Source organism: Orussus abietinus, unplaced genomic scaffold (genome assembly GCF_000612105.2).
Source record: "Orussus abietinus isolate OABI.00-Male unplaced genomic scaffold, Oabi_2.0 scaffold85, whole genome shotgun sequence".
In the NCBI taxonomy this organism is placed as follows: Eukaryota; Metazoa; Arthropoda; class Insecta; order Hymenoptera; family Orussidae; genus Orussus; species Orussus abietinus.
The window spans coordinates 72,352-96,065 of NW_019394405.1; the positions used below are offsets into that span (position 1 = coordinate 72,352).

At 39.2% G+C, this 23,714-nt stretch overlaps 6 protein-coding genes across 7 annotated transcripts in view; 4 read left to right on the top strand and 2 right to left on the bottom strand.

Annotated features, from left to right (window-relative positions):
- The first annotated feature begins 38 nt into the window (after positions 1-38).
- On the top strand, positions 39-2,143 carry LOC105697163 (transcription initiation factor IIA subunit 2). Its single transcript, XM_012420240.2, has 5 exons — positions 39-128; positions 230-492; positions 752-856; positions 925-1,054; positions 1,156-2,143. Exons 2-5 carry the CDS (start codon positions 421-423, stop codon positions 1,185-1,187), a joined length of 339 nt encoding a protein of 112 aa, XP_012275663.1. The 5' UTR covers positions 39-128; positions 230-420; the 3' UTR covers positions 1,188-2,143.
- Positions 2,144-2,166: 23 nt separating this feature from the next.
- LOC105697159 (alpha-1,3/1,6-mannosyltransferase ALG2) lies at positions 2,167-3,931 on the bottom strand. Its single transcript, XM_012420235.1, has 2 exons — positions 3,531-3,931; positions 2,167-3,368 (listed from the first exon to the last, which is right to left on the bottom strand). Exons 1-2 carry the CDS (start codon positions 3,771-3,773, stop codon positions 2,388-2,390), a joined length of 1,224 nt encoding a protein of 407 aa, XP_012275658.1. The 5' UTR covers positions 3,774-3,931; the 3' UTR covers positions 2,167-2,387.
- A 621-nt stretch (positions 3,932-4,552) lies between these two features.
- Positions 4,553-7,501, top strand: LOC105697156 (E3 UFM1-protein ligase 1 homolog). The gene is made up of 5 exons (XM_012420231.1): positions 4,553-4,728; positions 4,839-5,416; positions 5,490-5,636; positions 5,717-7,072; positions 7,138-7,501. The coding sequence occupies exons 1-5, from the start codon at positions 4,652-4,654 to the stop codon at positions 7,278-7,280; spliced, it is 2,301 nt and encodes a 766-aa protein (XP_012275654.1). The 5' UTR covers positions 4,553-4,651; the 3' UTR covers positions 7,281-7,501.
- A 208-nt stretch (positions 7,502-7,709) lies between these two features.
- Positions 7,710-9,981, top strand: LOC105697160 (eukaryotic initiation factor 4A-III). Its single transcript, XM_012420236.2, has 5 exons — positions 7,710-7,919; positions 8,244-8,579; positions 8,656-8,878; positions 8,956-9,210; positions 9,321-9,981. The coding sequence occupies exons 1-5, from the start codon at positions 7,775-7,777 to the stop codon at positions 9,571-9,573; spliced, it is 1,212 nt and encodes a 403-aa protein (XP_012275659.1). The 5' UTR covers positions 7,710-7,774; the 3' UTR covers positions 9,574-9,981.
- Positions 9,982-10,122: 141 nt separating this feature from the next.
- LOC105697158 (FERM domain-containing protein 8) lies at positions 10,123-12,626 on the top strand. The gene is made up of 6 exons (XM_012420233.2): positions 10,123-10,582; positions 10,673-11,107; positions 11,457-11,911; positions 12,014-12,172; positions 12,246-12,417; positions 12,503-12,626. The coding sequence occupies exons 1-6, from the start codon at positions 10,498-10,500 to the stop codon at positions 12,541-12,543; spliced, it is 1,347 nt and encodes a 448-aa protein (XP_012275656.2). The 5' UTR covers positions 10,123-10,497; the 3' UTR covers positions 12,544-12,626.
- Positions 12,588-23,714, bottom strand: part of LOC105697155 (dynein regulatory complex subunit 7) — a 76,881-nt gene continuing 65,754 nt past the window's right edge. Inside the window, exons 1-10 of one of the 2 annotated variants that reach the window (XM_012420230.1) lie at positions 19,877-19,933; positions 16,547-16,900; positions 15,732-16,155; positions 14,436-14,693; positions 14,185-14,341; positions 13,826-13,880; positions 13,533-13,745; positions 13,232-13,453; positions 12,923-13,159; positions 12,618-12,794 (exon numbers count right to left, since the gene is read on the bottom strand). In XM_012420230.1, coding sequence (XP_012275653.1) covers positions 12,618-12,794; positions 12,923-13,159; positions 13,232-13,453; positions 13,533-13,745; positions 13,826-13,880; positions 14,185-14,341; positions 14,436-14,693; positions 15,732-16,155; positions 16,547-16,900; positions 19,877-19,927 — 2,148 coding nt within the window. In that variant the 5' untranslated portion in view covers positions 19,928-19,933. Of the gene's footprint in view, positions 12,795-12,922; positions 13,160-13,231; positions 13,454-13,532; positions 13,746-13,825; positions 13,881-14,184; positions 14,342-14,435; positions 14,694-15,731; positions 16,156-16,546; positions 16,901-19,876; positions 19,934-23,714 lie in introns of those variants that run through there. The other variant, XM_012420229.1, reaches the window with a different exon arrangement.

Consider the following 23,714-nt stretch of genomic DNA (forward strand, 5'->3'; position numbering starts at 1 on the left):
TCGCAAATGATAATAATTCGAGACATTAAATTGGCAATATGTGGTAACAGAGATGTCTCGTGGTAATTTATTAGACTGTTGAGGGGAAACTTGAAAAGGGACTTTTATATTACATTCTGCAGAATTAGGTTAGCGATAGTTTAATGGTTTTTCTGGGTACAAGTATTAATCGGTATTTTCCTGTAGAATTTGGATAACGAATTAATTTGCAAATTAATACTTCGAACAGATCTCTGCTTCGAACTACGGCGAATTCAATGTTGGACGTTGGCAGCACCGCAGTCACGTGAGGAGTCGAAAATCGATAGTTCCTATCTTCACGCCGTTGGTATTTACAGTGAAAAGAACTGTATCAGGCTGTGTGAAACGGCTTAAGAATATTAATTAAAAAGCTATTATTTATAAATACTTGGAAATAAGATGTCGTATCAATTATATAGAAATACTACGTTGGGAAATACGCTGCAAGAAAGTCTGGACGAGTTAATTCAAGTAAGCAAGTTTAATCGACTAATATATTACAAACTTAATAGGTTATCTCGCGTTTTAAATCATTGAAAACGCAGTGCAAACATGTCGCGTTTCAGATTCATTTTTCTGCGCCAATAAAATGCATATTTCGGGTCTTCCATTACTTTTTCCTATTTCAATACAATCTTCATGAACAAATCGTAGGATATACAGTACCGATGTTCTTAATTGGTCATCACATATTGACGTTGCATCGATTGAATAACTTTTTTCTTTTTAGTATGGACAAATTACACCTCAACTTGCGATTAAAGTGTTACTTCAATTTGACAAAGCTATTAATCAGGCTCTTGCAACAAGAGTCAAATCACGGCTTACATTTAAGGTAATGATCTTCGGTCTTTTTCTTTTTCTCCAACATGTGTCTTTTATTCATGTTAATTTAAATTCTAGGCTGGCAAGTTGAATACCTATAGATTTTGTGATAATGTGTGGACTTTCATGTTAAATGACGTCGAATTTCGAGAGGTTCAAGAAGTGGCCATTGTTGACAAAGTGAAAATAGTGGCTTGTGACGGCAAAAGTAAATACTTTTTACAATTAGTTTTAGTTCAAATTCTTCTTCTTTGTCATGAACTACTTTTATGGCAGAAAATGAATGAAATCTGATGTATTTAATTTTAGCTTTAGATGCAGATGCTACCACCAAACGATAACGGCTATTGGAATGGAATTTGACTGATGTTTATGATCATTACGTTTAGGTGATTGTGAGACTTACTTGAAGCATAAATCACATTGTCATGTATTGGAAAGGCAGCCTGATGATAATTCAGTGAAACATTAGACAAATATGATTGTGATGTTTGCAGTTAATTTTATACATTTCGTCAGTGAAGGATCGTACACATTTTATTAAGGGTAATTTTAGTTGGACTTGTAAGATGAGCAATTGACATGCAATGAATGTGTATGTATCACAGAATTTTATATTTTGTACAAAGTTAGTAAAATGACTAATTATTCATATTGAAGGTTGCTAATTAATCAATGCCTTTAATGAAAGAAAATAATTTTCACTTAAAAGTATCGTGTAGCGATCTGCAGCAGCAATGCAATGCAATGCAATGTGAAATATTGTTTGGCCTTTAACAAGTACTTTTAAAAATTACCATACCGATATATGTTTGTAATTCTCAAGAGTCAGTGATATACTTACATTGACTTGCAATTAGATTCATTGATTATAATTCCTTTTTGAGTAAATTTGAAATATATACATAGACTGCAATTAGTAAGCCTAGTCAGTAATATTAAATGAATGAAATCTGTCAGGGACCAAATAGCTTAACATAAATTCGAAACCTTCGAATACAGTAAATTGATTCATAACATTTAAAAGTTCTGCATTCATTAACTGTTCAAATGGAGCTTCCCACTTGTCACTTACACAATATTTCGAATAACGTAGGAATCGCATCAATCGATGAACAGCTGAGTTATTAAATTGTAAGTAAATAAGTGGGTTCTAAAATTGTCAGGTCACATGGTCTATTTGAATCAAGAACCATTCTATGTGTAATGCACAGTATTTTTCAAGTAACACTAATAAAGTTATATAAATTTAACAAATTATACATTGGATTTAAATAAACTGAACACTATAAGAGTATATAAATTATATTTATTCTTTGATCTCCCTAGAATTTGTATAAATATTTTCCTCATGGATATAAAATATAAACTGTTATAATATAATCTACATATTACCTGTATTGGAGCATGTAATGAGTTTGTGGTTTTTTTTTTAAATGCACATACAAACTTATACAACCCACTACAATTACAAGATAAAAAGGAATTACCACGCAATGCATCACCTAAATACCTAACCAGTTGCAGGTGCATGTTTTTTATCACTGTGATTTCTTACTGTCTACAAAATTCTGTATTGCACTGTTCAAATGTTCACTAAATGCTGCAAAACTAAAAGTCTGCAAAAATCTTTCCCTTCCAGCTTTGCCAAACCTTAACATTAGTTCTGGGTCTTTAATTAAAATTGCTATTTTTTCTGCAAAATCTGTACCAGATAAGTCAACTAAATAGCCAGTCTTACTATTGATCACGGATTCCTTGGGTCCCCCAGAATTATGAGCAACTACAGGTTTTGCTGAATACATACCCTCTAATGGTACGATCCCAAAGTGTTCATTAGGTGGTGTGTATACAACCACATGACAATGATGTAAAAGGGAAACTTTGTCTATATCCGAAGGAGATCGTAAGAAAATTACTTTCTCAGTGATGTGCAGTTCATCGGCAAGCCCAATCAATTCCAAATAATGCTCAACATTTTCTTCAACCCGTTTATCATAGCCACCAACCATGATCAAATATACTCTCTTATATTCCTCATCAGTCAAAAAATGTTTAAGTTGTGCAAGAGCTTCTAGTGCAAGGGGTAGATTTTTTTTTCTTTCATATCGATTTATAGATAATAGAATAATACTTTTCTCTGGCAATTTCCTATCTAAAGTTCTCTCCAAGGATACAATTCGTGTTTTATCGAAAAAGTTAGTATTAAAAGAAGGATATAATACTTCAGGCTCGACATCCAATTTCTTAAAGGTGTTTTTAAAGACTTTTCTGGTATATAAACTATTGACAAATATTTTATGTGCTTGCCCTGTTGTAATCTCCTCTAAAGCATTTATTGGCATCCGATACAAAGACTTCCAGAAACCTCCATGTTGCGTGAGAAGTTGATCAGGATGATGACAATAAAAAACAACATATGGAATACGAAGTCGGAGGATAGGAATACACACCGATACCAAATCACAGAATACTATTTCTGGCCGATTATCTAGAAAGAGTACGTAGCTTGCTGCATATACCTGTAGAACACATCGATCGGTAAAAGCCATATCTTATGCATGAGTCTATAAAAGGTAACATTTGATACAACAAAATAATGATAAGATAACATATACACTTAACGTTACATAGTTATGCATACCATAAGTATAAAAGAAGAAACATAATAAAATAAACCTTACCATGCGAATGTACATACACAGTGCATAAAATTTTCCAAAAATATTTCTCGGTAACCAATCACCGACAACGGTGACAGGAAATGTGTCATCTTTCGTTTCGGAAAAGCAATGTTCCAGGTCGTGATGGGTCGTTACAAAGTTAACCTCGTGACCTTTTTGTTTTAACGCTAATGCCGCGTCAACGACCAAGCGTTCCGCTCCACCTATGCCCAAGTCGGGATGCAAAAATGTAACGCGAACCATTTTGAATAATTCTTGATAAGGACGGGATATATTATCAATGTACCGCCTACGTAGACAAGATTAGGTTAAGTAACCTAAATATTTTCGAACCGGCAGGTCCAGCTTAAAACATTCACGGGCACGACGAATGACCCGCCACGTTACTTCAACAATTTTCAGGTTTTTGACACATTTGACCATTGCGTCTGCGCACAATGCAGCGCGATTCGGTGAAATTCACCACATAAAGGTATGTTCCGGAAATGACACGATGGTAAGAAATAATAAGCAAACAAATATACATCCCGATTAGCTGATGCTCTATCTCAAAACAGCGTTTGGTAAATAAAATTGAATAAAATACCCCAAGTAATTTACACTGTTCTTCGTAAAAATTACTAGGAATATTACGTCACAAGGAGGTCTATTACGTAAAGCAAATTGAACGAAAATGTGAAAAATGAGTAGCTGATGGTATTACGGAACGTTTTTGGTGGTGAAAATGCGAGACCATTCATGTGAACTGGCTTGGCACTGGTCGGCACAAATTTTTAAACGAAATAATGAAAAATAAGCGCCGTGAGATTCCACGCTACTCCCATCGCTGTACGCCGCACCGTCGGGGAGGGCAGTAGGTCCGCGAGGAAGGCATCGATGAATGCCAGTGTACATCCATATTAAACGTGGAAAAGTCTCGTTGAGGAGTCGTCAGATAGCAGCAATTTGCTTGTACATAGAACGTGATCATGATACATATACAAGTTGCCTCTCATGATTATTACATTAAACCAGTCAAACAGACGTGGACATTTCTGTTGAACACGTTAAAATTCTAGTGTTGTCAGTCTCGTTTGAATACGGTGTCACGTATTGTGTGCTATCAGATTTCTGTAAAAAAAATGACTGCAAGTTGGGATGAGATTAAGAAATTAGCTGCCGATTTTCAGAAAGTTCAAGAGAGTTCAACTCCGCAACAGTTAGTCCTTCACTTCTTTATTGTATTTAATTTAGTACTGACTTATTAAAAATGCAGAAAGGAATGTTCTAGTTATTCCCAGCTGTTCCTCACAAGGCATTTATTCTTAGACTTTCAGAGCGTAACTGTGTGGAAATCATACATAAGTTGACGGAATCCAAACTTCTTGATATCATTTTTACTAACGATGGCAAGGAATATGTTACTCCTCAACACCTGTGCACAGAAATCAAGGATGAGTTGCACGTACATGACGGTCGTATCAACCTGGTGGAACTGTCAAAAATACTTAACGTCGACTTGTCACAAATCTCTAGAGCTGCTGCTGAAGTAGTCAGGCAGGAAAAAGATGTTAAAATTATTTTGGGACAACTCATTGATAAAAGTTATACGGCTAAAGTTGCCAAAGAGGTCAATGCTAGACTGAGTCAGCAAGGGTGTATTAGCATGGCCGATTTGACAATTAATTATAATTTACCTGCTGACTTTTTGCAATCAACAGTGGAAAAGGAATTGGGTAAAACAGTGTTTGCTAAACAGGATATACTAGATCCCAGGATATTCTACACAGAAGAGTTTATAACAAAAAATAAAGATAAAATTATGGAGGTTTTAAATGCTATTTCAAAACCCACAACGATATCGGCCGTGTTAAATTCTTGTTCAATTTCCGAAAGAATATTTTTCTGTGAGTAATGTGATAGATTACATTTAGAATTGTATCACCATTATATGAAAGTAATTGACATTCTTATTCTCAGCGATCATAGAATGTTTACAGCAGGCACAAGAATTACCAGGAATTATAACTGGGAAACAGAGTGGACAATCTATGTACATTCCGAATGTGTATTCAAAGACTCAAAGCGAATGGGTGAACAATTTTTATAAACAGAATGGCTACCTAGGTTTGTGTTGATGGCTTATAAGATTTTCTTTGTATTATAGTTTATTAAATCATTCTCTTAAGTATACAATCTTATTTCAGAATATGATGCTCTCACGCGGCTTGGTATCTCTGATCCGCAGTCATTTGTACGTCGCCATTTTGCACATGACAACTTAGTGCTGCTAGATTCTGTAGCAGTGGGTTCTGTGATTACCGACCAAGTAGATGCAAATGTAGAAGAAATTATATCAACTTCATCCTATGTTGATATTTACCCTCTTCTCCCATCGGTATTCTGTCCAGAAGATGCTGAAAGCCTCTTGAAAGCAGCTGCAGCCAGGACACGAACCAACATTCACATTTTTGCCACTACAGTTGCGATATCTGATGGATTTTTGCAGAGCTTAGAAAAAAGTCTCCGGTTAGTGGCAGAAGAAAAAGCTAAGAAAGCAGTAGATAGTGGTGCTTGGCTTCAGTTCGTTGCTGAGAAAAAAATGAAATCTAGATCAACCGAGAACAATGACACAAAAGCGGATAAAAAAGAGGAACGAAGGAAGAAAGCAGCTGGTGGTAAATCTGGTGGTGGTAATCAAGGCCGGGAAACTAAAACTAAGTCTACGAAAAAGAAATTTCATCAAGGAAAGGTTCAAGAGCTAAATGATTCAGATGATGAGCATTCAGTTCAGAGTTCTGGAAAAGCTAAATTTACATTTATATCAACAAAAGATATAGAAGAAGAACTTAATAAAGATGAAAATTTAGCTTGTAATGAAGACCTTATAAAAGACTTAGTTGAATATTTACAACCGAAATTAAATTCGCAAGCCATGTCTATTGTAGAGAATTTAATGCAATCCAGTAAAATAACTAATTTTAATGAGATTGAAGAACGATTAAATATGCAGGCATCAAATATTAAGATATTTGAGAAGGGAATCAAGCATTTGGATAAAGCTTCTCAAGGTATTATGACAAAGTACTTGTTGAAAACATTAGGTACTGATTTTGTCTCAGACGTATTCAAATTAGCTGCGCAGCAAAATTGTTTACAATGCCCTGCAAATCTTACAAACGAAGTGAGGCAAAAAATCTTAATGGACTTACCACCAGATGTGGCTGAACCATTGACACGTCTGAATAAATCTTTGACTAGCAGTACGGTAGAAGATTTGTTAAATGCAGCAGATTCTGCCTTAGCATCGTGTTGTTTAGTTCTAAAGAAATTTGATAAAAAGAGAGAAAAGGCAATAGTGGTTGGTCATCGTGAAGCATTGTTGGATCAGTTGAATGCAACACAAGATCCAGCATTAACGTTACACTTAGTAACAAGTATTCTCTTCACAGCTGTGACACAAAGTGTTTTACACATGTCAGGCAGGCATGTTCATTCAGTGCTTGCATTCCTTCAACCTCAAATAGAAGCTGAAGTGGCGAAAACACTTTCGCGGTATCATGGTAATTAGTATTCTTCATTCTAAGTATATATAACTTTGATAGAAATTTAATATATTATTTTTCAGATCTGGTGCTGAAATTACTGAGCACTTCGGACAATGAAGAAAAAGTGAAGGTTTCAGCAGACCTTGAAGAAGGACAACAAAAAGTTAAAGATATAGCCCATGATTGCAAGAAACAAATAAAATTGGATAGGTCTCATGACTAAATTATACAATTCACCGTTTAATGGAACATTATTGTGATTGTAATTTTAGCTGTTAAAAATGTCACAAGTATATAAATATGTTGACAAACGTTAAGTACAACTTAGGATGGTAAAAGAATAATTAAAATAGTCATCGAAACTTATGTACTAACATTTAACTTTATTGATTAATGTTTGCAATAATGTAAAAAGTTTTTTTCAAGATAAACATTAAAAAGAAAGTGCTATACATTATACTTACATTTATATATCCATAGTCGTTTTCTATCGGTCGTGGACGAGAGTCAATTTCTTGAATTCTCTTATTTCCGCGAAGGACTGTGCTGCCTCTGGTGGCTTTCCGGGATGCACTTACTTGTGCGGCCTCAATAGCGCGACCCTGCCCGTGGGCAATCTCCCAACTCATCTCTGCTTTTCTCTGGTGGGAGTCAATTGAAGCAGTGAGACCGCGGCCTCAAATCGTGTTTATTGGAGTTTATGATTAGTTTGTTAAAATGGCGGAAAGCAAGTCAAGACGCATTGCACAAACAGAAGATTTATCGAATGTTGAATTCGAAACTAGCGAAGATGTCGAGGTTATCCCCACATTCGATAATATGGGTCTTCGGGACGAACTTTTACGAGGGATATACGCATACGGTATAATGAAATACCTCATTTCTATTTCCTAACCTCACATTCTTGTTTCAATTAGAATCACTTGCACGCGATTTTTTTTAAGATGTTCAGCTGTTTATTTTATAAACTGGTTATTCTTTAGTCGCCTCGACTGTAAATCGTTGAAGTTCGTTACATATTTAAGACATCTTGCAACAGTCCACTTATACATTCAGTGTCTTTGAAGAATGCAAATATTTTAATTTTGAACTTTTTGTCCTTTAAGACCGGTAAGATTAACGGTGAATTTCCATATTTCACCCTGTTCAGGATTGTAATGTCATAATACATGTCTATTAATTGCAGGTTTTGAGAAACCCTCAGCAATTCAGCAGCGTTCAATAAAGCCAATAATGAAAGGAAGAGATGTCATAGCTCAAGCGCAGTCAGGTACAGGAAAAACTGCCACATTTTCCATTGCTATTTTGCAATCTTTAGATACACAAGTACGTGAAACGCAAGTCCTAGTATTATCACCTACAAGAGAACTTGCGACACAAATTCAAAAAGTAATTTTAGCTCTGGGAGATTTTATGAATGTTCAGTGTCATGCGTGCATTGGTGGTACAAATCTTGGTGAAGATATAAGAAAATTAGATTATGGTCAACATGTCGTTTCTGGTACACCTGGAAGAGTATTTGGTACGTATAAGTACAACCTTCAATTTTATTCTCCAAGTTCTTAATAATTAGTTCTATCAATAATTTTTAATTTCAGATATGATTAAAAGAAGGGTACTACGTACTCGTGCAATCAAGATGTTGGTACTCGACGAATCTGATGAAATGCTTAATAAAGGTTTCAAGGAACAAATTTATGATGTGTATCGATATTTGCCACCAGCGACACAAGTTGTTTTGGTATCAGCCACATTACCTCATGAAATTTTGGAAATGACCAGTAAATTCATGACTGATCCTATCCGAATTCTTGTTAAACGGTAATTACACTTGGTTGTTTATGACTTTATTAGTAGTACTCAAGTCGTTAGTAATACACAATAATTTTTGTTAACAGTGATGAATTGACATTGGAAGGCATAAAACAATTTTTTGTGGCTGTCGAGCGAGAAGAGTGGAAGTTTGACACATTATGCGACCTATACGATACATTGACTATAACGCAAGCAGTTATTTTCTGCAACACAAAGCGTAAAGTTGACTGGCTTACAGAAAAGATGAGAGAAGCAAATTTTACAGTATGTTCCATGCATGGTGACATGCCACAGAAGGAGCGAGATAATATTATGAAAGAATTTCGTTCGGGTCAAAGGTATGTAACTATTTAAACTTATTTACTCCATGCCATATTTTGTATCATGTTTATTTCTAAAAATGTATAGTTCTTGCTTTAAAATGTCTAATTAAAACTTTTCCCCACAGCCGAGTTTTAATTACAACAGATGTTTGGGCAAGAGGCATTGACGTACAACAAGTATCGCTGGTTATCAATTATGATTTACCTAATAACCGAGAGCTGTACATTCATAGGATAGGACGATCTGGACGATTCGGTCGTAAAGGTGTCTCAATCAACTTTGTGAAGACAGATGATATACGAATTCTGAGGGATATTGAACAATACTATTCTACGCAGATTGACGAGATGCCTATGAATGTTGCTGATTTAATATAAATTCTATCTTGCACTTTTCCTTGCAATGAAACAGTTTCATTATAAAATCAACTTCCCCTGAATATTGACATTACCTATTTTATAGAATAAGATTGACATCGTGTAGAAATCTTAAAATTTTCTTTTATTTTAAATTTGGCATAATAATATGCAGTTAAGTACAATATTGGTTGCACAGGCGGTGCATTTATGGATTTCAACTGGCAGAACATATTTTATATGTAGGTATTATGCATACTCTCTTATACTTAAACTTTTTCTTTACTTAAATACATGTTTTCTTTTGCTTTCAACGATTCTTTGTTATACTTTTTAAGAGGTGCGAAATTTTGTATCTCAACATAAATATTAGTTCTAAAACAATGTATTTATGTGATACCAATAAATAGAATAATTTTAAGAATTACAGGTAAAAGAGTCTTTACGAATGATTCGTAGATGAATATTTGAACAGAATTGGTAAACTATTTCATACCTAAGATACTTTCTTTCATGCATTGTTTTATTTGTAAATTAAGTATACGCAAGATGCAGTGATCTGTATGAAATTAATTTGTTTCTCGCTCGGTAAATATCACACATTTGGGTTCAGAACTTGGTTGGAGCGGAAAAATCAATAAACGACCATTGTAGACTAAGCAGTAGAACAGGATAGAACGAGGTTGTGGTTACTCTGTACAAAAATCTAGATTATTGAAGTTCGGTAAAATTGCATTCTTTTATATGTTACTAAATACTTTCATATACACTTATATAATAAATGTAGATCAAGATAAACGTGAATGTCGATAAAACCCACCGTATGTGACATCCTCGTGATTGCAGTGAATAAATAATTGGCAAGAATATATGCATAAATGAGGACATATAAGGAAGAAATTTACAAATAATGTCCCCATTAGTTAGAAGACGATAATTAACAAAATGGATCACCAGGAAGAATCCATAGCTCGTAGGGGACTGCCTATCAGGTGTTTTCAAAATGATTATCATTCTAATGGTCCTTCCTGTAAGTATTTAAAAGATATTTGCCGTATATGATACATTTCTTTTTTGTACTTTCAATCATTTATGTCCTATGCATTTGTGTTTAAAATAGTGTCCCTTCCTTCATCACAACACATAAACACGGGACGGCCCACAATTCGTATTGCTGTTTACATAATGTCAGGAGTATTTTTGACTATGGAAATAGAAAAGGGATGGACAGCTCAACAAATACTCTCAGTTGTACAATCAGAAGCCGATTTAGGGCAAGCAAGAGCACCTCCAGTTGTAGGACAGCCCGTTTTTGCTTTATGGCTCTGTTCTAAACAATTGGAGGTCCAACTTCGACCAACTCACAAACCGTTAGAAATCGCAGCAAAGTGGCGGCGACTCATCCAAAAATACGGGGCCTTCGATGAGATAGATGAAGAACCCGTATTGCACTTTCGAAGAAATGTTTTTCTCTCCCGACGAGACGAGGAACAAATCAAAGAGACAAAAGTGCTGGAACTATTGTATGCCGAAGCCAGAAATAATGTCCTGGAAGGTCAGAGCAAACACAACGCTTAAACAATAAAACAAAAAATCGTATTAGTCGAACTTAGTCCAAAGAAGGGGTTGCATGGTCTTTGGGATGCATGGTTAAATATCTTTACTTAGCTTATATTTTATCTAATTCAAAGTTTATCATTTCATGATACGGTATCATGATACGTTCTTACAAGTATGTAAGAAATTGTTGAGTTACTCGTGAAAAATTTAAAGAAAATCTCTTTAATGCGAGTAATCATCATTCGTTGTGGTCTGTTCCCCCCTTATTAATTGTAACTATATTAGGTTTATTTATGTAATTTATATTTCCCTTAAAATTGAATAATTCGCATTTATTCCGTTAGGCAGGTATCCGTGCGAAGGGCAAGCGCGGTATGCAAGTTTGGGAGCTCTTCAAGCTCGCGTCGAACTTGGGCCTTACAACGCTCAAACTCACACCTTGGCATACTTCAGAAGACATCGTGGAAGGTTCTTACCACATCATTATACATCTCCGGGCCTACTACTAGGATTGGGATTTGGATTGGGCCTAGTTGGAGGAAAGGGTGCACCAGAAGCTCGTCTCCTGGAACAATATAAACGTATACCCAATCACACCGGCACCAACAGTAACTCGCGGAAACTCGTAAGGAAGTATCTAGAGTTCTGCTGGGGCCTACCTTGCTACGGTGCAGCATTTTTCCATGGACAAATTGAACGTCCCGTCCGGGGCCTCATTTCGTGGATCACACACAGAGACCTCCCCGTTTTAATAGCGATTAATACCTCGGGTGTGTACATAGTCGACGATATGCAATGTGTAAGTCTCTTTAAGAAATTAAGTCCACTCTCCATTTGGATTTATTGAAACGGAAGGAAATGGTATACTGAATGATTTCCAATGCGCGTACGATTGGAACAGAGGCTGTTGCTGGGTCTGAAGTACTCTGAACTGAGCTGGGAGATGGCTAAACCTTCGGACGAAGGGAATCCTAACTGTCTGCCTTGTCTCTTCCTGCAATTTTCGGTGCGGGAAAACGGAGCCCGGGTTTACAAAATCCTACAAGTATTCTCGAGACAAGTACAAATCTAAATTCTGTATATACAATTATTTCGTATGCATTCATTGTTATTTAAAACGTATTTCTTTTTAGGCAATAATGATAGATACTTTGATATCCGGGTTTGCCGAAGAGAGTAGGAATAATGAGATCGGTGGAGACGGCAGTAACTGCAACAGGTCGGTCGACAACTCGGTGGCATCGAATGTAGGAAACTTTACCAACAAGCTCAGCAAATTTACATTGGCGACGTTCGATGACGAAGGCAAATAAGATGTTGATTATATCTTGACCAATTACTGTTTTGCATCTTAGCGTCTACTAAATGAAGTAACGAATTAATGTTTCAGGCCGATGTATCGGGCAGATGGGTTCCTGGTCGTTTCAATGAAATCATGCTATATACGGAACACCTCATAATTCACATCTTTTGTTGTATTTTCGTGTTTTCATCATTAAAGTGTTTTAATAAAGGACCGAAAGACGACCATCCTCTCGGAGCATATTCAACATCATCCGGTATCGTTCAGGAACCAAATCCCGATGTCGATTTAATCTGACTTCCAAGGTGTGTAAATAAAAATTCATCTCATTAGTTTCATTTAGGATTCTTTCCTCTTCTTCTCTCGTTAAACCCTCCGCCTGTAAAATATTGTTAAATCTTTTGATAGCAAACGTTTGTGATATAAAGAATGTACAATAAACAAACCCATTCGAATAACCGGGCAACTATTTCGTCGGATCATCTTATCGAAGTTGTTAATAATTACCTGCACCAACATTGACTGAGTCTTTTCTAACTCTTGGCTGCATTTCTCGAACATCCGCAAAATGGAATTCGCTCTGTCTATAACCATTTTCTTGAAATCATTAAGGCAGTCTTGGCGTATTTGTATCGCTTGAGCTTTCCCTAAAATAGTAGGATTTCCGATTCTTGCTAAATAGGGCCCCAAGATGTCCACGTCCTCTTCCACTTCTCGTTGACATTGAGCACGTAACATTTCCTCCTGCATTGGTTTCACAATATTATCTTATTTCATCGTATGATAAACTAACAATGATGTTTTAATTCTACATACTTTCGCGAACATCCTTGCTTTAGCATCCTCATTTCTGTTTCTATCAAAAGGTGAGACTGTTAATTTCGGCATAAAATATTCTGAATGGCGAGTTTTTAGGAACGTGCCAATTTCCATTTCGGCGTCCCTAATGTAAGATAAGCAACGTTCTTCGTCTTTTAGCTGCTTGTCTAGTTCATAAAATAAATTAAGAGACGTCTTGGGAAGGGCCATTGGATCTGGCTGTAAAATTTTAATTATTATGATACAATATAAACAGTTTCGTAAATTTCTGCAAACATAAGTAAAAACGAATATCTACGTCGTAACCGTGAGTCATGTCTGGATGGAAAGTGAGTCTGTCACCACGTTCTGCTATGGGTGGTTTTATAAACGTACGAGTAGCCCTGGTACCTTGTCCTTTATCATAATGATACTTAAGTTGTATTTCATTTTGCCGTAAATCAAATTCTCGAATGGCGATGTCCTTGCCTGCCGGAATCGTATCGTTTCTGTGATATTTTTCGGTTATTTTCTGAAAATGGAAGTCTCCGTTTACCTGTGATACGATCATTCTATATTTCCAATATAATATGTTTACATAATTAAATTTACCCAAACTTGGCGCTTTTTTCTATCATTAACGTCTTCAATGGAGTATTCGACGTATCTGCAAATGATTTTTGCAAATGATTAAGTAGACTTTAGTTATGTCGTAAACTTTACATTTACACGTTGACTAAAATATTTAAAAATCTCGTACACTGCAGTAAACAATTTACAACCAATTGATAAACATCAAAAGCAAAACCCACAAATATAATAACAGAAGAACGTCAGTTATACAATGCGAAAAGATCAAGTATTATTTATCATTAATTTTTTATTCGACATTTTACTTTCGTCTCGATTGCTATTAAGATGCCTGATAATGTCACGAGAAAAAAATTAGCCCAGTAAAGTACGAGTTTTACCGATAATACAGAAAGTCTTCGCGGCCAATGTATTCTTGCTTCAAGTAAGTAGGATGCATTTCCATACAAGAGAGACCATCGAGCCGAACGACGTCATAAAACTGTAAGATTCTCTCGTCGCTCACAGTATCTTGCCCGGTCATGAAATAATGATGCTCTGAAACATTATCAGCCAGTAAAATCCAGATTATGTCAATTCGTCTGCCGATAATCCCCGATACTATTTGTTTACCATTTGGTAATCATTATACCTTTGCAAGCATCTGGTCGTCCTCTTGCGTAAAAATCCACGACCCATTCCAATTCCAAGTCTTTCCTGGACTCTACGAGTCTGTCGGCTCTATTCACATATTGTTCCTGTATGCTCAAGGCTGTCATATACTCATAATCCTCATAAATAGTAAGACGCTGCCCCAGGCCATCCATTTGGACATAGGGAGCGTATAATTCAACCTTGGTCTTCTTATAAAATATCGTCTTTGAACCGTTTGGGTATCGTCTTTCGAAATCTAAAAGCAAAAGCTCGTGACATCTTGCAAATAAATGGCTACTTGCCTCGCGATAGTAGCGTCGATCGACTTGAATTTAATTTTACATTTTCTTTATATAAACTAAAGTATGTTTGGATCAAACTTTACGTCTCTTTTTTCTTTCCTTTAATTTGAGCAGTTTATACAACTTGAGGAAGTATACCAGCAAACTGAATATCCGCTCCAGTCGCTTCATTTAATCTTAAAGACTTATAAAATTCTCTCGTGTCTTGGGACGATACGTTTCACCTAGATCATGTATCGCCAACATGTATACAAACCAAAACACGAAATATCTATTCCACGCATGTGAAGTGGTTAAGGTGAAGTGAAACATCCTTCAAATCAGTCGATTCGAATACAACACTTTTTTTTAAGGGTATTAGACCAAACTGTCCGAAACTTTGACACATCACTCCTGATCATCTAAGAGTTGTCCTGGCACATTCAAAATTTGGATTTTTCAAAAAAATTTTTTAACTCAGTCCAGACCAGAACCAAAATGGCGTCGAGCTCTGATATTTCGATCAATATACAATTATCTAAGGCTCTGATATGAGAATCGAAAGGATCAGGATAATTTTACGACAATTTAGAACACTCTGGTAATCGATAAACTCGCATTTGAACGGGATAAAGGCAAAAAAAGTGTTGTATGCGCTTCTATGCTAAAACGATGGTAATACGAGGTCTCGGAGTGAAAATTTAATTGACCTGGAAATCACAGATGGCGCAGGGGGTCCCTCCGCAGTCAATTAGGGCCCCAGAAGGCATGAATCCAGAGGATTTCTGGAGTTTTATTTCGATTTCTTTATAATTATTGTACGAAAACGACAGGTGGAGTACGCTATTTGGTACAATACCCAATATAATTCGATATAGCTGTCAATATAAAAACGAACGTCGGCAACGTAGGCATTTAGAAAAATCTTCTTTATCGACGTTGATCAAGTTCCTCGACGTATTTCACTTCACCTTAAATGTCAAAATCAAGGAAGAGAGGCTTGGGCCTCTTACCTAGGCTATTGATGTCAATTTTGTCCACATAGGACATCGGCATGTCCAAGTGTTTGTCCCGCTGTATATCGATCTCTTCCTCGGTGCCCTCTTCGTCCGAGCCTCGCATCGTCCAGGGCTCGCCACACAAGAGATGCTCCCAGAGCTCCACATTACTCAAATCCCAGTCAATATCGGCACATCCTGTCGAACATGTCTGCATATTCACCCAGTAATTTTGGTCGTTCCAAATGCTCTCTACCCCCAAATAGAGAAGACCGGTCTCGTGTTCCTTCGGGAAATAGGATTGCCCGGAAGCTGGCTCTATGAAGAAAGGCTCGGACACTTCCTGGTGCTCTCTGGATCCTCCTCGGTCCGGCAGAACAACCACCCATGCGTGTATCCTACGTCCCCAATAACTGTCCGGAGGTGGTTTCTCCAATTCCTGGAGGAATTATTCTTGGTCATGGAAATACAGAAATCGAAAAAGCGATGTCAGGGTGTGGGCTACACGATGTTACAAGAACAGTTATCTAGATAAATATACAACAAAAGGAGAAAGAAAATGAGAACATCTATTTTCTTCTGATTTTGAAATATATACTGAGTTTGTGTCGAAGGTCCCCGACTATAAATAAAAATTTAAATGGACATATCATTATTTTTTCAATGCATATGGGAAATGTGTTTGTGAAGTATACAAAGTAAAACGTGACAATATTTCACTAGATTAAACACAAAAATCGCATGAAACCGTAACACTACTAGGGTCATGTATTGAAAAGCTTCACACCTCCTTCAGTGTAGGCCAAAAATTAAGGGGGCGAATCATAAACCTGTATATTTCTCCGACGTTCTTCCTCTTGACGGTGAAGCTCCTCTTCTTTTCTCCGATGTTCTCTGGCTTCCATTTCCAAGAGAAACTGACTCCTAAGATCCGGTGGAGGTTTTAACCGGTACTTAGAGGTATCCTTTGGTTTCGCCGAGGGTGGAGAAGGTTTCCGTTTTGGTAGGTAAGGACAAGTCCTCTTGGTCATGTCGCACCGCACTTGCTCCCTGGAGGCATAGCCACTGACTACGTACGCATTGTACCCCTCACCTAGCAGCAAGCTCACTAAAAATGTGGCACATTCGAAGCTGTTCCCACGATGTGTAGTTAATACCCATGTTGGAGACCGCAAATGACTAGGCTGTGTAAATATAATGAAGAATATTATGCGTTTATTTTCAAATAAACTATAATGAAAAACAACAGATTTTCAAGGCCTACAAAAATTCGCTCCATTTTCTAAGCACATCACAAATTGTTTACCAAAAGCATTAAAAACAATGGTCAATCCGTAGATAAATAATGTTGACGATAAACATGGAAAGATGTACAGTTAACGTATGAAAAGTTTAGCGTCATCGTAAAAGAAAGTAAACAGATGTAAATAAACCTATCTTATCGCTGGTACGTGAATTATACTCTTTTTTTTTTTTAAATAACAGAGGAAGAAAATAACTAATTTCTTTTATTAGTGCCCACTCGTATGAACAATATAGCGACTAAAAGAAGTAGGTAAATGATTTCCCACGCGAGTTCATCAACATCTTTATTTCGTCCCATTTGTCACAGAGTAAAGAAAAGAAAAATCATATCTTTATAAGATTTACTGAAATTAACAGCAGATTTTGCAGTCGTCAAATGATCGCGCTGGCTCGGACATGTATTCATAAAAGTTTCACTGGGAGTTTCATTCCTTCATTGAGAAATACTGGAAAGCTAAACGTCGGTAAGTTGAGTCGATAAGAAGTTAGTATCAAACCAGAACGAGAATTTCATCGTGGACTTCAACCATAGCCAATATTAACTACAGTCGATAATCCTTCCTCGAATGATAACCGATCGAGGAGTGACTTTACCGACGCAGAAGGCGTTAACCGATAAGAAAGACACACGCTTTACTATCGTCGGTTTACCCCGTTTGACGAGAGGAAGATAAACGCCTAACAAGTCCGCAGTAAGCGTTATCGCATAAAACGTACACTTCGAGTACGGGACTCCCCCACTCCTCAAATCGTAACATTAAACGCACCGAGCGTTCCTTTATCAGCGGTGCAGTCTCCTACGGAGCCGCCCGCTGAAATCTTTCTCTTTCAATTCCAACGATCCGTTCGCAACGGAAATACTGTCGTAGGATCGAATCCTCGAAGGCCGACGGAACCATTTAATGAATTCGCGAAATTCGGAAATTCGCAAAATTCCGGACCGACCTTCGTCAGAGACTCTTTTGTAATTTCCTTCGAAATCGTTCTTTCCCGACCATTTGATAATAATTTTGTTTAAAATAATCACAAAATGTCATTTTCAAAGAAAGAAGGTAGAAAATTGATTAGATTACTGAATATTTAGATAAGCAAGCAGTTGCATTACGAAAGTTCTTATTTAGTTTCAGGATGTTTTAAATTAAAAAATGGTAAGTTAAATTTGGATCACATTGTCGATAAAGTTATGAAATTAGATAGAAACATCGAAAATAAACTTGAATGCTGAAGATTGTCATGGTTTCTTTACGGGTTTGAGAAAAAGTAATAAAAGGAGAATGGAAATTTGAAAAAGAAAATCTCAAAAATGTTTCGACCCTTCATTGTAACGCTCTCTACTCCGTGATAAATTATCGCTCTCGGTTATTTGGACACAGAGTTATTCTGGCTGAACGGTTAACAATCATTGCCCCAGTCCGGAATTTAAATGCTCTGTTTACACGACGACGAATAGCCCGAATGCACTAATTTGGCCGTGAAATTTTAAAGGGAACGTATTGGCGTAAATTATATCCCTGAAAATGGCCGACTATTCCTCGGGGGGTGCGTTCATTTAAATTGTAAACCCCGAAGCCACTGAGTTGAGTACCGAATGTTCTTTCAATTCCTACGAGTTCGAGGATTTCCTCGGACTATCATCTATTTAGGTGAAACCACGACTTTTGGAACATTCCGAAGACTCTGCGACCTTCTCTCTTTGGAATCTCTGCACTGCGGAAAATTGTTACGTTCAACGGATAGCGAATGGGAATAGCGATGAACAATTAACAATTTTTACTTCGCCCCGACATCTAAACATTGCAATGCCAACAAGTAAACCGAGTCAAGAAATTTCAGCAAATTCGGCAAATTTATTCAAGTCTGTTTAAATTTATAAAAATTCCCAGATTTCATCGATTTAATTCCGATGATCGAAATGAATTTTTATTCAGAGAGGAAGTGTCCAATTTCTCATATATTTAACTTAACATAACAAGCACAAACATATCATCACAAGGATGCTCGACCCACAACCCACGTGGAAATCAAACCGATCAGAGTAGCGATGTTTGATCACACTCTGTACACAATAGAATCGAGAAGTCCGAATAAGAGCTTCAAAGTGAACCGACGAGTGTTACGTGTTCAGTGCTGGAATAATTGTTGCGAAGTAATCTCATTGCTGGAGATACACGAGTTTAAAGGCATAATAATGCACATACTATAGGATAAAAATAGGTCTCCCTGAATATAAAGAAATAACGATCGATATCTTTAAGGGAAATTGTGGTTTATTAGTGGAATAGCTTTTACGAGTAACCACGAAAAACCGTAGGTTACTGAAATTAATCCGGAAACATATAAGCATTTTATGCCAGAAATGGAAAATTCAACAAAGTTGATATTTTCAGAATCTGTAACATTTCGCCAAAGCCCCGATATTTAAAATAGACTTATACAATTGTTCATAACAGAGACATCGAAGAACAATATCGTCGACTAATCCTACTTGGACATTCAGAGCTCACCAACCAGGGAAAGCAGATTTCAATTTACACATGACAAATTGCTGACAGGAGGCGCACTTGATTAATAGCTCAATCTCGATTTATCAAATACAACAACTTGAACTTAAGAGTAAAATTATATCTTTCTACCGCTGTACTCGCGTCAACATAACAAGAAGTGAGGTCAATAACTCCGAATGCCCTACGTTCATTTTGATTCATTTATTATTATTTACATCAATACATGCGATACAACGATGCTCCTTGTGTATCATCCAAAATATCGTTCACATCAACCGTTGTTACCTCTGATGGATTAAATTCGGAATAATTAATATCGACGTAAAGCCCCTCAAGTTGTATACAACTTACCTGCCAATATAAAATTTTGTAGAGCATACTCGAAGAAAACATTCTCGTCATGACATATCTCGTCTCGTCGGTGTCCCTCGGATGACTGCCCGGTGTTATCGGACAAACCTAACCTAACTCCACGATACCCGCCGCCATCCTCTGAAATACGCCTAGGGCGACAATAACAGGGCTAATCCGCGCATCCCCCGCACACCTGCTTCCTTTACCCGTACCCCACCCCATATCCTCGTCATCCTGAAAATTCCCCACGCGAACCATCCTAAACTCGCGGGTTCCCACAGGAGGAGGACCGCGAAGTTCGAGGCCGGCCGGTGGCGCGAATTCGGCCTGAAATTCTACCTTGGCTCCCATAAGGTTCCCGGCGAAAACACCTCTTAGCTCTCGCAGGTCTCCCCGCGCTCTCGCAGCCTCGTAGCTTCGCTAGGTTCTAGAGATGGCCAGTGGGTGGTGGAGCCCTCGGCCCCTCGACCCCCCCCCGCCCCGCCCCGGCCCTGCAGCCCCGCGGCCCCTCATTCCGCGCGACCCCTTCGACCGTCACCCACGTGGGACGCGAGTCGAGGGTGTGAGGGAGCAGACAACGCGGAGATACCGCCGCCGCGACGCCGCGCCGCACCGCGCCAACCCGCGGCAGCTGCGCTCAGTGGTGCTCAATCCGGCGAGGTCGAGCCTCCGCCTACTGCGCCAAAATGTCGGGGAAAAGAGAAAAAAAAATGTAGAAAGCAGGAGCGGGCTGTCTATATCGTCGACCGCACCTAAAGGAAGTAACCCCACGATCCCCGGACGCCTTGATTTGTTATAAATAGCGATAGTTAGGCTAAATTGCTTCGAAAAAAAAATGGAAATAAACCACTGGGAAGGATAATTGAGTATCGGTATCCTTTCGCGGAGTTTTAAGCCTCTTAGGGGAAAATGACGTACAAGTATCAAGATCAGAAACGGAAATGGTTCGTCCTTGTTAAAAGAGATCCGAACGCGGTAGGCGCGGGAAAGGTTGTTTCCGACGCAGTTTGGTCAAGTCACGGAGGGGAAGAAAATAGCTCAGAAAATATGAATTTACCTGTCAGCTAATAACCGGGTGTTGGCGTAACTCAATATACAGAGTACACCGTGAAAACAACGCGTCGACGCCTTCAAATTTAAGAGAACACAGGAACTCGTAGACTTAAAAATGAATAAAATAAGTCTCGATCAACATCTGAAAATCAACTTACCCCACCGATGGAGCACGTTTTCTTTCACCGCTTTTCACCTTTTTTAGATATAAGCTTCCAAGTTTGAATGATTTACCCCTTTTTCAAGTCGGATATTTTCGAAGGGGCATACGCAGCCAACCGAAGACCAAGTACCGAACCCAGGAGCAAGACTCCGCGACGAGGTGGACCCGTCTCGCCGGTCTTCGAGAGGATCTAGACTAAGTGATTCGTCCCGAAGGTTCTTAACCTTCGCTCTTTGACTAAGAACCGGCATGGGGGGAGTGGGGATCGCCTTCGGCTCGTCTCTCCGTCTCTCGTTCGCTCCCATTCTCCTTTTCTCTGTCTTTCGCGACCAAATGCCCCCGTGCGCGCGCGAATCGGCGACATTGTCCAAATAGGCTCGCCCGCGAGAGGGCGCTTCGCTCGACGCCATCTCCGAATATGCGAACCGCTATTCGGCGTCCGCGGCGCGTACCCAGTACCTAGTATTACTAGATACTAGATAGTACCTAGAGTCCCTACCTTATGTACCTTACATAAGCGCACACGAGGGCATATATAGGGGCGCAGCGAGCGCGGCCGCACACCTACGCCGCATACCGTGCCGCGGCGTAGCGACGTAGCGGCGTTGCGGCACTACCGCGTCGCGACGCTCCCTGCACACGCGGTGTTCGGAAAACACCGCGAGCGATCTCGCCGACGCCGCGATACCCCTGGACGCCGGGTTACGTAACTGGACGCACCGCTTCCTCTGACGACCGGGTGCTGCACCTCTTGAAACTAACGCCTGAGTCACGTGACTAAGCGAAAGGTTTGTTTAAACCATAGGGTGAAGCAAATCTCGATTATAAGTGCAAGGAACGCGCATGGCTATATTTTCCTTCGATGAGTTTTCAATCCGAATGCCCTGAGCGGGTAGGTACGCCGTTAAAAAGAAGTGTTATAATTTTATAACATATTTACAAGTTTAGAAAATGCGTTAGAAATTTTCCGACGTAATTCTAGAAAATTATAACATGATATCGTGAAATTATAAGTTTCTTTAGGAACTTGTAATAGATATGCACCAATTCACTTTTAGGACGTTAAACTTATAACTCTGCTACAACCTTATGTACTAAAAGTGTATGAATTTTATGAATATTTCTGTCGGTGTAGGTAGGGAGGATCTGGGACCAGTGTAAAAATTCTGAGGAGAGAATCTTCTTTTATATGACCACCTTCCCCGTAATATTTACACAAATCGGAACTACGTTGCCAGTTTTTTCTTTTTTTTTCTTTTTTTCATAAATATTCTACTTATAACCGATGTCACGTTTGTCCCCGGTCTTCCCTCTACATGGCGGCAATAGGTAAATTTAATAGATTAATTACAATGTATTACGTTATCCGGGTGTATTTTACATTTTCTGGAATATCTCCTGCATATTTCTGCCGTACAGGTTGATACGTAGTCAGCATTGATTACGTCATTTTGGTTCCGTATTTACTGACTTTTAAAGACCTTGCTTAATGGTGGTCAGAGGCTACCGATACCGCGAATGGTGGTTTAACGAGCGATTACCACTTCATTTTCGATACAGTCCGGTTGTGGCAATCGGCGAGAGAGCGGTCTCGGTCAATCGCGGATAATCCTCGAGGGTTCGTCGAATTCTCATTGGCTGATTCCAATGACGCGCGCGGATAGGGACGCCATATTGAATTTCCTCGAATTTCTGCGCAGATGGGCATTTCCTTCGGGACGGCTCGATCGCGTCGCGACGGAGAGAGTTCACTTTTGATACGCGCCATTGCCTGTCGGCACGAACGAGGACGATTGGGCGATCGATGGAATAAAAATGGCTAAGAAAAGCCGTTTTACCGTGAAAATACGTTTTCACTCTCGCCAAAGTGATACGATTAGTAACAAAAGAAACCTCTACGTACATATAGGCAAAGGTTTGAATTTCTCTGCGAGGTATTTGAACAATTTCCCGCCGATCTCATCGTCGGTACCTGATCCGCAGCGGCGCCCGCACCTAGGGGATGGCATACCCGGTGTTTACGAACCGCGGATCGGCGAGCGTCGCCTCGGTCGGCGTTTAACGGGTGAATTGGCACTTTACTCGCGATCAGGCCGAGGCCGCGCTCGGCCAATGGCGGGGCTCGGCTAGCCGAGGGGCGCGAAACACGTGCACGGCCTCTCCTCGCGGGTTCCGGGCTGGCCGGCGAACCGGGGAGCCAGGAGCCGACCTGGCCGGAGGACGGACAAAAGTGGAACACGTGTACGGGCGCGCACCGTTCTCGTTAATAGAGGGTGTACACGTGTCGCGGAGTCGACGGCGGAGCGCGCGGCGCGCCGCTTATGGAGGCTTTGAGCCGGTTTTGAATGAGACCGGCACGGAGCGAGGGAGAAGCGGCGGCAGGGTCGGCGAGAGTGCGAGCAAGAGGGATCGAGAGGGTGGGAGAGGGGCGGAAGCGGGGGGCCGGCGGCGGCGGCGGCGGCGGCGGCGGCGGCGGCGGGCGAGAGAGGAAGAGGAGCGAGAGAACGGAAGAGAGTGCGAGTGGGAATATAAACCCTTATCGAAATCGTGATTCACCCTACATTCTCCGGGGACCTCGTAACCTATTAACATCCATATCGCGATACTACATACGTATCC